The sequence below is a fragment of the Hippopotamus amphibius genome, chromosome 3 (genome assembly GCF_030028045.1).
Source record: "Hippopotamus amphibius kiboko isolate mHipAmp2 chromosome 3, mHipAmp2.hap2, whole genome shotgun sequence".
Taxonomy (NCBI): Eukaryota; Metazoa; Chordata; class Mammalia; order Artiodactyla; family Hippopotamidae; genus Hippopotamus; species Hippopotamus amphibius.
The window spans coordinates 81367562-81380444 of NC_080188.1; the positions used below are offsets into that span (position 1 = coordinate 81367562).

Below are 12883 nucleotides of genomic sequence, written 5' to 3' on the forward strand. Positions count from 1 at the left end.
ATTTATGTTAACTGCAGAAATTATTCCCTTAATCATTCCATCTCCCATATTTTAGCAGGTCAATCTTCCTACCTGGCATATACTTCCCTTTCTATTTCCTACAATTTTATGTCCCTATCTTTGTTCAAACTACTATGTAAAATTAATTTCCACTATGTGATCTTATTTTACTCTCCAATGAATACTCCCAGATACTCTTACTCTTGTATATATGTTTTGTTAAATGGCCAACTCACCCTCTTATAGTACAAAATGTTCAAACTACCTTGCCCTATACAAGAGCTACCTCCTTTATGTTGTCAACAAAATAACTGTGCTTATAAATTTTACTTGGCAAGAAAAAAATAATTACCAGGAAATTAACTCTGACAGAGTCAAAGAATGGATGGTACAGAAATAACATACATTATGAGAAGTACTGAAAAAGTCTAGAAGACGAATTTGGAGTTTAATTTACTGAGGCTTGAAGAGTTCTAAAAAGCTCAAGAAAGTAGGGGAAAAATAAAGTTTCCATTTAAGAATCAGGGTATATAGGATAGAAAAGCATTCAATTTAAGCTAGGAGTAGAACCTGAAGAAACAGAAGAACCATTTTCTTTCTAAGGCCAATAACAGGGAGAAAGAAGTAAAGAATGGACACACACACAGTGTCAAATGTCCCTCTCTGTTACAGTGACCATAAGAGTCACTGGAAGCCAGCGAGGATGACATCCTAACAACCCAGACAGTACAGGCACAGGATGTGTGCACATCTTGCCTGCAGCTGCAATCCAAGAAGTGAAGTTTCCATTTCTAAAAGCAGTGTCCTAAAAGCGCATCAAGTTAGTATTAGGGCAAACTAAAATCCCATCACAATTCTATAGAAATGTAGACCAAGAAAGGTAACAAACATATTGAAGGAAATGAAACAAAAATGCAAAACTCACAGACAAGGAGGGCAGAGGGGCTCAAAGCATTCTGGAATCTATCAACAGGCACTATCAGAGCTCTGATGCTTTTGATCTATTCTTAAAACTTGAGGCATGAGTAGGCTGGAAACACCTAAAGCAGAGAAAGTGGTATGGACAGAAAGATAGATAAAGGAAAGATAGAAAAAGAAATGTTCATCTAGGATGTAGAAAGAAAGATGGCAGAAACAGATGAGAAGGTAGAAAAGCAGCCTCTGACATTTGGGAGGTGGCCCTATAATGTCAAGCAGGCCCTGATGTTGTTAAGTGCTGGCTTAGAACCCACAGCTAGGTCTTGTTCTCTCACTGAATATAAACAATTTCATAAAACAGCAACATCAGACAAAGCCATGCTATGATCAAGATGAACCAACATAAAACAATACCACTCTGTAATTACGTCCCAACGGACAAAAACGTGAACTTCAGCCAAATAGCAAAGATGGTCAAACATCCCAAATCCTAATATGAAAGACTGCTGTTTCATTACAAATTAGAGCTTTAGCCTCAATCAAGTCTTCCATGATTCTAGGTAAGATTTATTAGGATATCAAATCATAGAATTACCCATGTTTCCTGACAGTATCCAATTCAGAAGCACCACTTCCTTTGCCAATCTACAACCTCAAGATGATATAAACTAGAGGGAAAACGGCTGTATAAAATAAACATAGTGTCTGAACACAGGTATACCTTGGAGATATTTTGAGTTTGGTCCCTGACCACAATAAAGTAAATAAAGTAAATATCACAATAAAGCAAATCACACCAACTATTGGTTTCCCAGTGCACATAAAATCATCTGACAACGTAGGGTTGCCACAAACCTTCAACTTGTTAAAACAAACAAAAAACACCACACTATATCTGCAAAGCACAATAAAGTGAAGCAAAGTAACTGCACATTTTTACAAATTGTGTTGTTTACAAATTGAAGGTTTGTGGCAACCCTGCATCAAGCAAGTCTGTCGGCATCATTTTTCCAATAGCGTTTGCTCACTTCATGTCTCTGTCACATTTTGGTGATTCTCACAATATTTCAAACATTTTCATTATTATAATATTTATTATGGTCATCTGTGATCAGTGATATTTGATGTTAGTAATACAAAAATATTATGACTCACGGAAGGCTCAGATGATGGTTAGCATGTTTTAGTGATAAAGTTATTTTTAAATTAAGGTACGTACATGCTATTTTTAGACATAATGCTTTGCACACTTAATAGTCTACAGTATAGTGTAGATTCATATATGCACTGGGAAACAAAAAAATTCATGTGACTCACTTTGTGATAGTCACTTTATTTTGGTCTGGAACCAAATTCACAATATCTCCAAGGTATGCCCATATATAAAATATATACTCTCATTCACACACACAGCTATATACGCAATCCCTAGCTCTGTCCACTGAGAAGACCTGGGAGCAGCGATATCCTAACACCTGATGTCCAGATATTGGCTTCTAAATACTATTCTCCACTAAATAAATAAATCAGAAATAGCTGATTCAATATCTGTGGAAGAAAAGTACAAAATGAGTTTGAAACATTTAGTTTTGTTTTTCAGAAAGCAAGGAAATGTCCAAGGAATAATAGGATATGTCACAATGGCACAGAAGCTGACTTCAAGGCACTCCCACTGACCAAAATGGAGACAATCTGAGTATTAAAATAAATAGCGACAGTAATTGACTGTAACACATCCAATTAAATAGGAAGCTATGAAGACATACCGATAGGATAAATTAATGGTCTGAGGAACAGGATATTTAAATAATTTCAAAATACCTCTCGCCACAAAACACTTATTAATTACAAAAGGGAAAGAATAACTTTACAATATAGAAACCTGGCAGTTATACTTTAATCAAGTGATGAAAGTGGTCACCATCAGTATTTTGACAAATCAAAACTGGGCACCATGTGATTAGATTCTTTCCTTCTCTGTCTATTCCATAATATTCCCACCAAAGAAATATCTGTTTCTCATCACAAGGAAATAAACCAACCCAAATTCAGGGACGTTCATTTGAATTGTTCCCAATTTTTTACAACAAACAATGTTTTGCATATGCTTCTATAAATCTAAATACACTCCTTTATATTCTTGAAATAACTTCCTAGAAGTCAATAAATGTACGCTTTAAATGTTGAAAAGAAAAAACAATTAACACTTCTTTGATTACTAGTAAAACTGAATGTATTTTCCCAATTTACTGGAAACAAAACAGGAAACATAAGTGACTGTTCTGACCTTTTGAGTATTTTATTGGAATCTTTTTCTTTATTATTTAAAATTATTCATTCTATATAATTAATGATATTTAGCTTTTATTATTCACTATAAATTCTAAGTCTGTAGTGATTTTTTGCCATAGAGAATTCTATAGTCTTCCCTTTAAAATCATCTGTACCAGCATGATACAGAAAATAGGAATATCACCAAATTTTTAACAGGGCTGTTATGATATTTAAATTTTAAAATGTAAAGCACCTAAGATAAAGTAGATTCTCCAATGTTACTTTCCCACATTTCTGCAAGGTACTACAGGAAAAGAAATAAAAGTCTAGAGCTCTTCTGAGTGACCCTACTATATATCTGTGATTCATACTACCCATTTTCAGTACAGCCTTCTATTTATAGGTTACTAAACTATTACACTCCCATAAGAAGTATAAAAAGGTCTTCCACTCATCTCAGCCTGAAAACTCTCTCTCTTCCCGCTTTCAAAAAGAAATGCCAGGTTATCCAAGCCTAGAGCCTTTCTCTTCCATATCTAAAGGAAATCCTGCTAACTTCTCAAGCTACCTCAACCATCAAACGCTCACATAATTTCCATTACCATTTTCTTTAGAAAAGTGTTCTACACTAGCAGAAAACACTTCCTCATCAGCCACCTGAAACCAAACCATTTTCAAATTGAATCCCAGCTCTATCAACATCAGGCCAGTTTCTTTGGTAACAACTACCCTTAAGAGTTAATAGGATTGAAATATTTTGGGAAACAGTAAGGGTTCTGCCACTTACTACCTGTGTGACCTTGGGCAAAGTTACTTAAGCTCTCTGTGCCTTATTTTCTTCATCTATAAAATTAACAGTGATACGTACTTCGCAGAATTATTTCAAGGATTAAATTAAAGTACTTAGAGCCTGTACCACAGTAAACACACAGTGAATGATCGCTTCCTTTCCTACCCTTCCACTCTAGGATTGCCTTTAAAATATTAAAGAAAGTTATCGTTTCCCTTTAGTTTGTACTTCAAGCTGAAAAGACACCCAAATTTTCAATGATGATTCATGTGACATTAAACATAGGTAACTTAAATGAGATGAAGCTTATAAAGTGCCTTTTAAAAAATTCACCATAAAAACTTAAGAAACCAACAGTAAGTTCTTTTGAAAAGACTAGAAACCAATCCCAGATTTAACTGCTATAAAAAGTGGATTTCTAACAGTTTCATTTATCAGATTGGTATAAAATAACACATAGCCATAAACATTTGGTAAATCTAGCCACTGTCCTCTACGGCCTGTCACTGCCTCACACCACTTCCACAATTTCCTCAGGCTCACTTCAATTTTAGCTGGGCACTTTGATTCAACTTGCTCTTTTATCTAAGGCAAAGTTAATTCTGGGTATAGATAAACAAGGCCAGGCTCTAATCAGGGGTTTTGTAGATTTAACTGATTAAGAAACAGCAAAGATCTGGGACAACTTGACCTTCCCTGAAACGTGCTTGGTCTTTAGGCAGAATTTGATCAATAATCAGCAGTTCTGATTACAGGTCTCAGTCAAACAGAAGAATCTCGAAATCTGGACTATTTTATCCCTCATAGGCTTGGCTCCTTTGGAGAGAGGGCACTGAAGCAATCTTCCACAATTAACCTCTGGATAATTACCGAGCCTACCTCTTAGGGTGAGCACATTCCTACAACAAGATGAACTTATCCACAGTGAATCTCTCTCTTCCACAACACGTTTCCTTCCCTTTCCATTGCCAATGAGAGTTGACTTTTCTTCTTACTGGGATTACAGCTTCCTGCTGACCTCCCTCCCCATCTTCACCATCCTGCTCAAGCAAGAGCTAACTGTACATAAAAACTCTTAACAAACTGCATGGAATCTATCCTAATGCATAGGGATACTTTTAAAATGAAGTTAAAGTATGTACACGTTTTTTCATACTGGCGATTTTTAAAAGTACATATATCAATTTCCATTTCACCATCAAAAGATTTCCATTTTTGCATTTCTCACAATAAAATTTCAAACTACAGGGCAAAACAAGGTGAAATTGAAAACTTTTTTCACCCTTCAGTATCTGGCATTTCTGACAGTCAGGACCAATCCTCTTATTCCTACACAACAATGAAGTATACTTCAGAGACCAAATAGTGTTATCACACTCAGTTAATGACACCTGAAAGTTTCTAAATTCTTGACAGCAATACGATCATTGAACCATGGTTGGCCACTGACTTCTATCACCAGTGATTAATGATATATTTCTGAGCTTTATTTTTTTAGCAATAATTTTTAAAGACCATCTTTACTTAGAGTATATCAGACATTTTCTTTAAAAGGCCTAATTGGTATTTTTTCTTGAGCTTTTCTGAAGCTGACAAAAAGGAACACATAAGGTTCCATCTACTTAAAATAGAAGTAATAAATCTCAAGAAAATGTATGAGACTTCAGACAGTAGTTTAAAACATTAGATTTTACTGCACTAATTTTAATGAGCTGAAATATACATACCACAATTTGAAAAAGACAAGGAGCATTGGTGGCTCTAAATAAAACAGTAACAAAAATGCTTTCTTGACACTACCCTAGAAATAATGCCAGTTTTCAAACCTAAAAGAGACTATAGCAGTAAGGGATTTTTTAATAAAGTGATCTTTTTAAATCACAAGACAACATATACCAACAAAGATAAATGAATCAACTAGCAATCGTTTTAAGGAGAAAAAAAAAATTACATAAAAAATAAACTAAATACATCAGTAATTTCACACCAGGTTGTTCTTCATTCCTATCAGACAGAAAAAAATGTAACTTCCAAATACATTCTGCAGTTTTTCAATGTAGATTAAAAATCATAAATTTATGACAAATTTGTTTTTAATTAATTTAACAATAAAAATATTTTCAACAAGTGATCAAACATGTAAACGCAGAAGCTACCTTCAACATGTGGAATGGTACTGACTTATCTTTTCCTTATCCTTACACTGATAAACTGGCTCCTTCAAACTGACAGTTTTCCAGACACTCAAAAGAACAAAAAGGAGAATGTAAATAGATCATCTGTCTAGCATCTATCCAGGGGAATAGCCAATTGTTAATTCAAGGTCCCTAAGGGTCTACATAAATAATGTCTGTTGCAATAAAGTATCACTAAAACAAATGCCAATATTTAATACCTAAAACACTGTACTTTTTAATTGCCCTCTTTCTCCTCTTCTCCCTCTCTCCCTCTCCACCCATTCCAGACCAGTTCAGGGAGGGATAGTCTATATGCCCAGTTAAAACTCTTCATTAAATAAAAGAAACTTTTATTGAAAAAGATAGACCTCTTGGGTCAAGCATTATATAAAGCTAAGGATCAAATATTTTCCTTCAACATTAAAAATAAACATACTAATTTATACTATGCATGGCTCTGATAAAGAGAATAGAGCCTAATATTCTAGTAAGTAGGGTAATTATTAAATTTTGCAAATTAGCAAACACTCAGCACATAAATTATTTAAGGACAGTCTATTTAGGGCTTCCTAGGTGGTGCCATGGTTGAAAATCCACCTGCCAATGCAAGGGATACGAGTTCGAGCCCTGCTCCAGGAAGATCCCACGTGCAGTGCAGCAAGTAAGCCTGTGTGCCACAACTATTCAGCCTGCGCTTTAGAGCCCGTGAGCCACAACTATTGAGCCCATGTGCCACAACTACCAAAGCCCACGCGCCTAGAGCCCATGCTCCACAACAAGAGAACCCACGGCAATGAGGAGCCCACGCACCACAACGAAGATGAGCCCCCACCTGCCGCAACTAGAGAAAGCTTGCATGCAGCAAGGAAGACCCAACACAGCCAATAAATAAATAAATAAATTTATTTTTTAAAAAAAGTCTATTTTCTTCCTTCTTTGGGTTAGCTTCAATTTTGTTTTAATCATTTATGCTTTGCAATCATACATATTTGAAAAACACCAAAGGATATTTGAAAAAAGAGTAATTGCATCTTAACACATAGTGTAGTCTGGGCAACTAAACCTTTACTGATGAGTAACTAATGTGTACATATTTTGATATATTTACTAAAAACTCTACTTTCTCTTTTAGTGTTCTTTATAAATAAATATGCATACACCAAGGACATACCTTGTTCACTTACTATGAAAGATTAGCCATTAATGTACTTTTTTGCCAATAAAATGCTACAAAAACTAAGAAACATTATTCGAACTCAACTCTGAAACTTGTATGAGAGTCAAAATCACAGTTTTAATAATGTACACTGTTTTAAAATGTATTCACAAATCTTTAAATTTTTTCACAAAATTACAAAATTATTTGAGTGGTAATGTTTTGACAGAAAAATCTTTGACCTCACATAAGTTGACAAGCTCTGATTCTTTTCCTGGGATCCAGTCCTACTTTCTCTTTTTAATTATGCCACACGTAAAACACAGAAATTCCCCTTTGATACCAAAAGTTCCAAATAGTTTAAACTTTTCTGCTACAAAACTCCTATTTTATGATTTCTATTCACATGGTTTCTTTCAAGCAAGTTCCCATTTTTGCTAATGTACTATGTACTATCAAGCATATTTTTTATTAACCAATAATCCATTACTGAATATGAACAGTTCATTTTTTGTTGCTGACTCACTATAAAATTCAGAACTAAGTCAACCCAAGGCACAAAGGTTAATGGTACACAGGGATAGATATTGACTGTAGTTTCATATAAAGAAAATAAACCAAGAGCAAACCAAGGCTAAGACCTAACCTACCCAGGTCTGCAAGAATAAATTGATCAGCTCAGCATGTAATCACAATGACAATCAATTCATTCACAAACCATTTTGCCCAAATCCTGCTTGAACCAGAAGAAGGATAATAAGCTTCAATATACTGTATATAGCCTATTTTTTTTAATGGCAAATAACTTAAATCAAGACATCTACCAAAAAGAAAACAAAAATCCATCAGCTAAAAATATTGATGGAGGAGAGGTAACTCTGTTTGGATTCCAAGTGCAAACAGCACAGACTACAAGGACAGGTACAATAGGCAAAAGAACAAAAAGTGGGGCTGTAGGAGAGTAAGAAATAGGATGACTGAAAACACAAATGGATTAGATTTCTTATCAAGGCAGCAGTGTTCATGGCAGCAATCAATGCAATGGAATAGAAGGAATAAACTAAAATCGAGACACCATATAAGTGACAACAAGAGCCTAGTGACAGGAAGAGGAAAGGAAAAGTCAGGTATGGAAGTCAAAACAAATCACAAAAATAAAGACCATCATCACAAGAACAGCTTAATGACTTAAAAAGGAATGAATTTTTTTTTAAATAAAGGGAGCTAGAGAGGAAAAGGAAAGAACTAAAAATTCTAACCCAAAATGGAAAAAACTGGGAACTATTTGAGAAACACTATCACCCCAAATCATACAAAATTTAAATAAGGGGGAAACAAAGGATACATTATGGGCTGGATACATGGTTTTGTGGGGGTTTACCAATAAATACAATAGTCTTCAAGGTAGCAAATTATTTTGTAATTCTGCATAAAGTTCTTCAGGGTGAGCATTTTACATTATAATGAATTTATTGGAAAATATACAATGGCTTCAGAAAGAAATTCATTATACTGTTTTATATCAAATATTACCCATATATCAACTTTCTGTTTATGTCTTCTGAAGACTGCATGATTGTTTTTTTCTTTCCCTTGTACCAATGTTATTTTTTGGTTTATTTAACATTTGTTCTGGCTTTATTGAAATAAGTCAGACAAAGACTGCGTAAATTTTGAAAAAAATATTTAAAAGCAATAAGAGAATCCTATTCACTTTCTTCCATAAACTGAAATTAAAGGGCAATCTATTCAAAATAAGATGATAATATTTTACTCAGTGTACTGTAAACCTCTGAACTTAACTACATATGCTCTGGGAAGCTATTAGGAATTCACTATTACTGAATTTAAAAGATGGCAGGAAGTTTCATAGATATTAGTAACATCTGCCTTTTTCCCAACATGGGCTGCTCTAGAAAAATCACAGCTGATTTTTTTTAAGGCCTTTGGATGGAGGTAGGAGAATAGAAATTTGCATAACCAGCCCAAAATAGATCACCAAATTGCTTTTTCTTCAAAGCAAAAAAATCATAATAAAAAAATAAAAATAAAAATAAAATGCATCAGAGCATGATGGAACAATAAAGAAGGAGATTTTGCTAGAGTTCTACACTTAATTTCCTTTATAGCTTCTCACTAAGACAATGAATGATGAAAAAAAAATGTAACAAACATACCACACTATTGCAAGATGTTAACAACAGAGGAATGCAGAGGGGGTGAGGTTGAGAGGGTATATGGAATTTCTCTACTTTCCATTCTATTTTTCTATAACCTAAAACTGATCTAAAAAATAATGTCTATTAATTTTAAAAAGTGTTCTAATAAAAAAACAAGGCAGCACAAAAACTGTCTACTTAGCACTGCAGCTTTTGGTTTCCCTGTGGATATTCTTCTTCAACAACTATTTGTTCCATATTATAAAAATAATACGAGATTATTGATAAATTTTTGGAAAATATATTAAAATTTAAAATATTGAAAATCAAAATTTCCAGTAATTCATGGAAATAGTCAAGTAACTTCAGAGTACATTTTCTTGCTATTTTCACATATGAAAAGTATGTACATACTTCACATAGTTATGATTACAGAGCAAGTAAAGTATTGCATACAATTTTTTTTTTACTTAACGTACTATGAGCATTTTCTATTATCACTTAACACTAAGAAATTTGTAAAGAATCATATTTATATCTTTGGGAAAAAGAAGTTTTTGTTAACACAAGTAAAATAACTACAGTGAAGGGGGGGTAAAACAGGGAAGACAAAAGAAATAATCCTAGTCTTTGTTTCCGGAACACATTAGATGTAGTACACAGAAAGGAAAAAATTAAATGTCCCTGACAACCGGCTAGTAGAAATATCAAGTTAGAAGCAAAACACTCTAAGGTATACTAGTTTACCAAATAAAAGTAGAACAATGGACAGGAGGCCCAAGATGTTCCAAAAGAAGAAGGAAAAACATTATTTCTGGTTTTAATATAATCTACCTAGTCACTCCTTCAAAATTCCTTTTATTTTTCATTAATCTCATCCTAGAGGAACAAGAAAGATTTAATCCTCTAGAGGATTTTTTTTTTAATGAAATAGCACAGCACTTAGAAAAATACTTATATAAAATAATATCCCCTTTGTCCTAACTCAGTCTTTTTAATATCACATAGTCTTCAAGTTCACCTGGTATTACCACTAAGCCGCCAATCAACATCTAGGGATTTAGGATCTTGCACTCATACATGTGCACTAAAAGGCTTTTACACTTGGAAGAAATATTGAAAGAGAGATGGGGAAAAAACCAAATTGTAGTAAGAGTTATTGAACTACTATGACTAATTCTAGAATGATGATTGACTTGAGGGCAGCATTCTCTTTACAAGTGTCTAATTCAGAAACTAAGCAAGAGAAAGCAAAGTACTGGATACCACATAAACATCTGGCAATTGACAACCAGATTAAAAGACCAAACGTCACCAAAACTCTCGTATTAACCACTATCTGTACACATCTTCTCAAGCACAGGAAAAGGAAAAAAGCATTTTAATAAATCTGTCATTCATTCATCCACCCAACCAGCAGCATCTAATTTGTCATACACTACATTTAAGTGGAGAAAGTATTAAAATCCTTGCTTTATTTCATATTACTCAAATTTATTCAGAAAACTTTTAAACAACATAATACAAAAGCATAATCATTTAAAACATGCCTAACAAAACTTCTTAATCAAAAATCCTAAGCTTTGCTAAAATGGGATTAAGAACTTTCTTGTTGAAATCGCTGATAACAAACTCACCAGGTGATTCTCCCCCGACATCTGAGGCTTGGGCTGAGTCTACAGAAGAAACCACACTGACAGCATTGGCAGGTGTACTTGTAAGTGTGGAAGGTAAGACTGCTGATTTTTTTGTTGCAACGATGACACTTCTGTAATAAAGAAAGTAAACAGATTTTAAAATACAGAAGATCACTCAAATTAATTACATGAATTTCAAAACAGAAAACAAGAAACCAACTTCGTTTTTCTAACTTTTTCTTATCTCTATTTTGCTGTACAATTTAGAATATATTCTCAATAAGAAATCTCTTCAGTGGTGTTCACATTTGTTTATACTTCATTTTTTTTAGAAGCGAGACAATGTTCTATGGAAAAATAATAATCCACTTTAACATTAAATTTATATTTACTATATTCTTTAAATTTAGGATCACCTTTTATTATCCAACTTAAAATATAACCAAAGCTATATATAAAAAGGAATATGGCACTCAAGTGGAAAAGTAATTAACTTTTTCTTAACCTCAGAAGTGAAGCAGAAAACATGTTTCTACAAGGATTTTAAAGAACCACTAAGTTGAAATGATAAAACCTTAGAAATCTTATAAGGTAAGAAAATGCAGATATGAACAATTTTTTGACATGTATACAACTGATGTTCTATTTTTTAACCCTTAAAGACTATCTTGTGATAATATTACACACAAAAAAACAATGCATAGGCACAAAACCTAGATATAAAAATATCAAATAATCAAATTTGTTCATCTTGGGTATTATTCAAACACAGGTATTTATGATATACTAATTTCAATTAAAGTATAATACTTTATACCAAAATAGTAACTAAAAGACCTTATTAGGCATAACTTAAAAGGCATTTTTAATTGAAGTTAGCTCCATAAACATGCAAAACCCCAGTTAATGAGGTAAAGAGGACAGCTGATATATAATGCACTCCCACAGCAGTGCTTACTTTTAATTACCTGGTGCTAACCATAAGCCTAAAGTCTTCAACATTCAATTTATTTAATCACATCTTTTGTTGACAATATTGTAACTGCAAGGCTCAAGTACTCCCTTAACAGCTTTAAAGTATTCAGTTTCTAAATAAAGTTATTTAGATACTTGATCCCAATACATGTACTCAAAAGTGAAAATTACATAATTCTAGTACTTTAAAAATACATTTCGTTTTTGTTGTTACATCAAAAAGAGATAATACAAAGTGAAATAGGTTTCGTTTTACTTCAGTGCCTATCATGTGACAGCAAACACTGTTGCCAATTAAATCAAGTCCTCTTGTGCTAGGCATGGCTTATTCAATGTACTTGGAGGTAGCTGGTGTCACATCATTATAAGGGTGACTGCCAATGTTAACTATACACTAAAAAATAGAAGCAACAGCCACCTGAGCCCTCAATCCAAAATGGTGTGCTTAAATCATGGTAGCTTATATCAGATGAAGATTATTGACTTTAGGGGGAGTAGATGACCCCTGTGTGTGTGTGTGTGTGTGTGTGTGTGTGTGTGTGTGTGTGTGTGTGTGTGTGTACACGTGTGCTGGTAGTACATTCAGAAAACAATATAAAATGTAATCTGTGTATTACCCACTATGGGCAAAAGTTTACAAGCCTATTGTTTAAGAAAATCTCTAGCTACCTATTTCCTACCAACCTATTGCTGGGGTGGAGGGAGTGCGGGAGGTATGGAGAATTTACTTTGACATTTTTCACAAAATAAAGAACGAGCAAGATCTAGTTTATTCATACGATAGTCAAGTACTGATA

The 12883-nt window shown here is 33.6% G+C and overlaps 1 protein-coding gene across 6 annotated transcripts in view; it reads right to left on the reverse strand.

Annotated features, from left to right (window-relative positions):
- The window catches only part of LRBA (LPS responsive beige-like anchor protein), a 687888-nt gene that overhangs the window by 491647 nt on the left and 183358 nt on the right, over positions 1–12883 (reverse strand). For all 6 annotated transcript variants that reach the window (XM_057725704.1, XM_057725703.1, XM_057725702.1 and 3 more), the window contains one exon: positions 11112–11242. In XM_057725704.1, coding sequence (XP_057581687.1) covers positions 11112–11242 — 131 coding nt within the window. The remainder of the gene's footprint in view (positions 1–11111; positions 11243–12883) is intronic.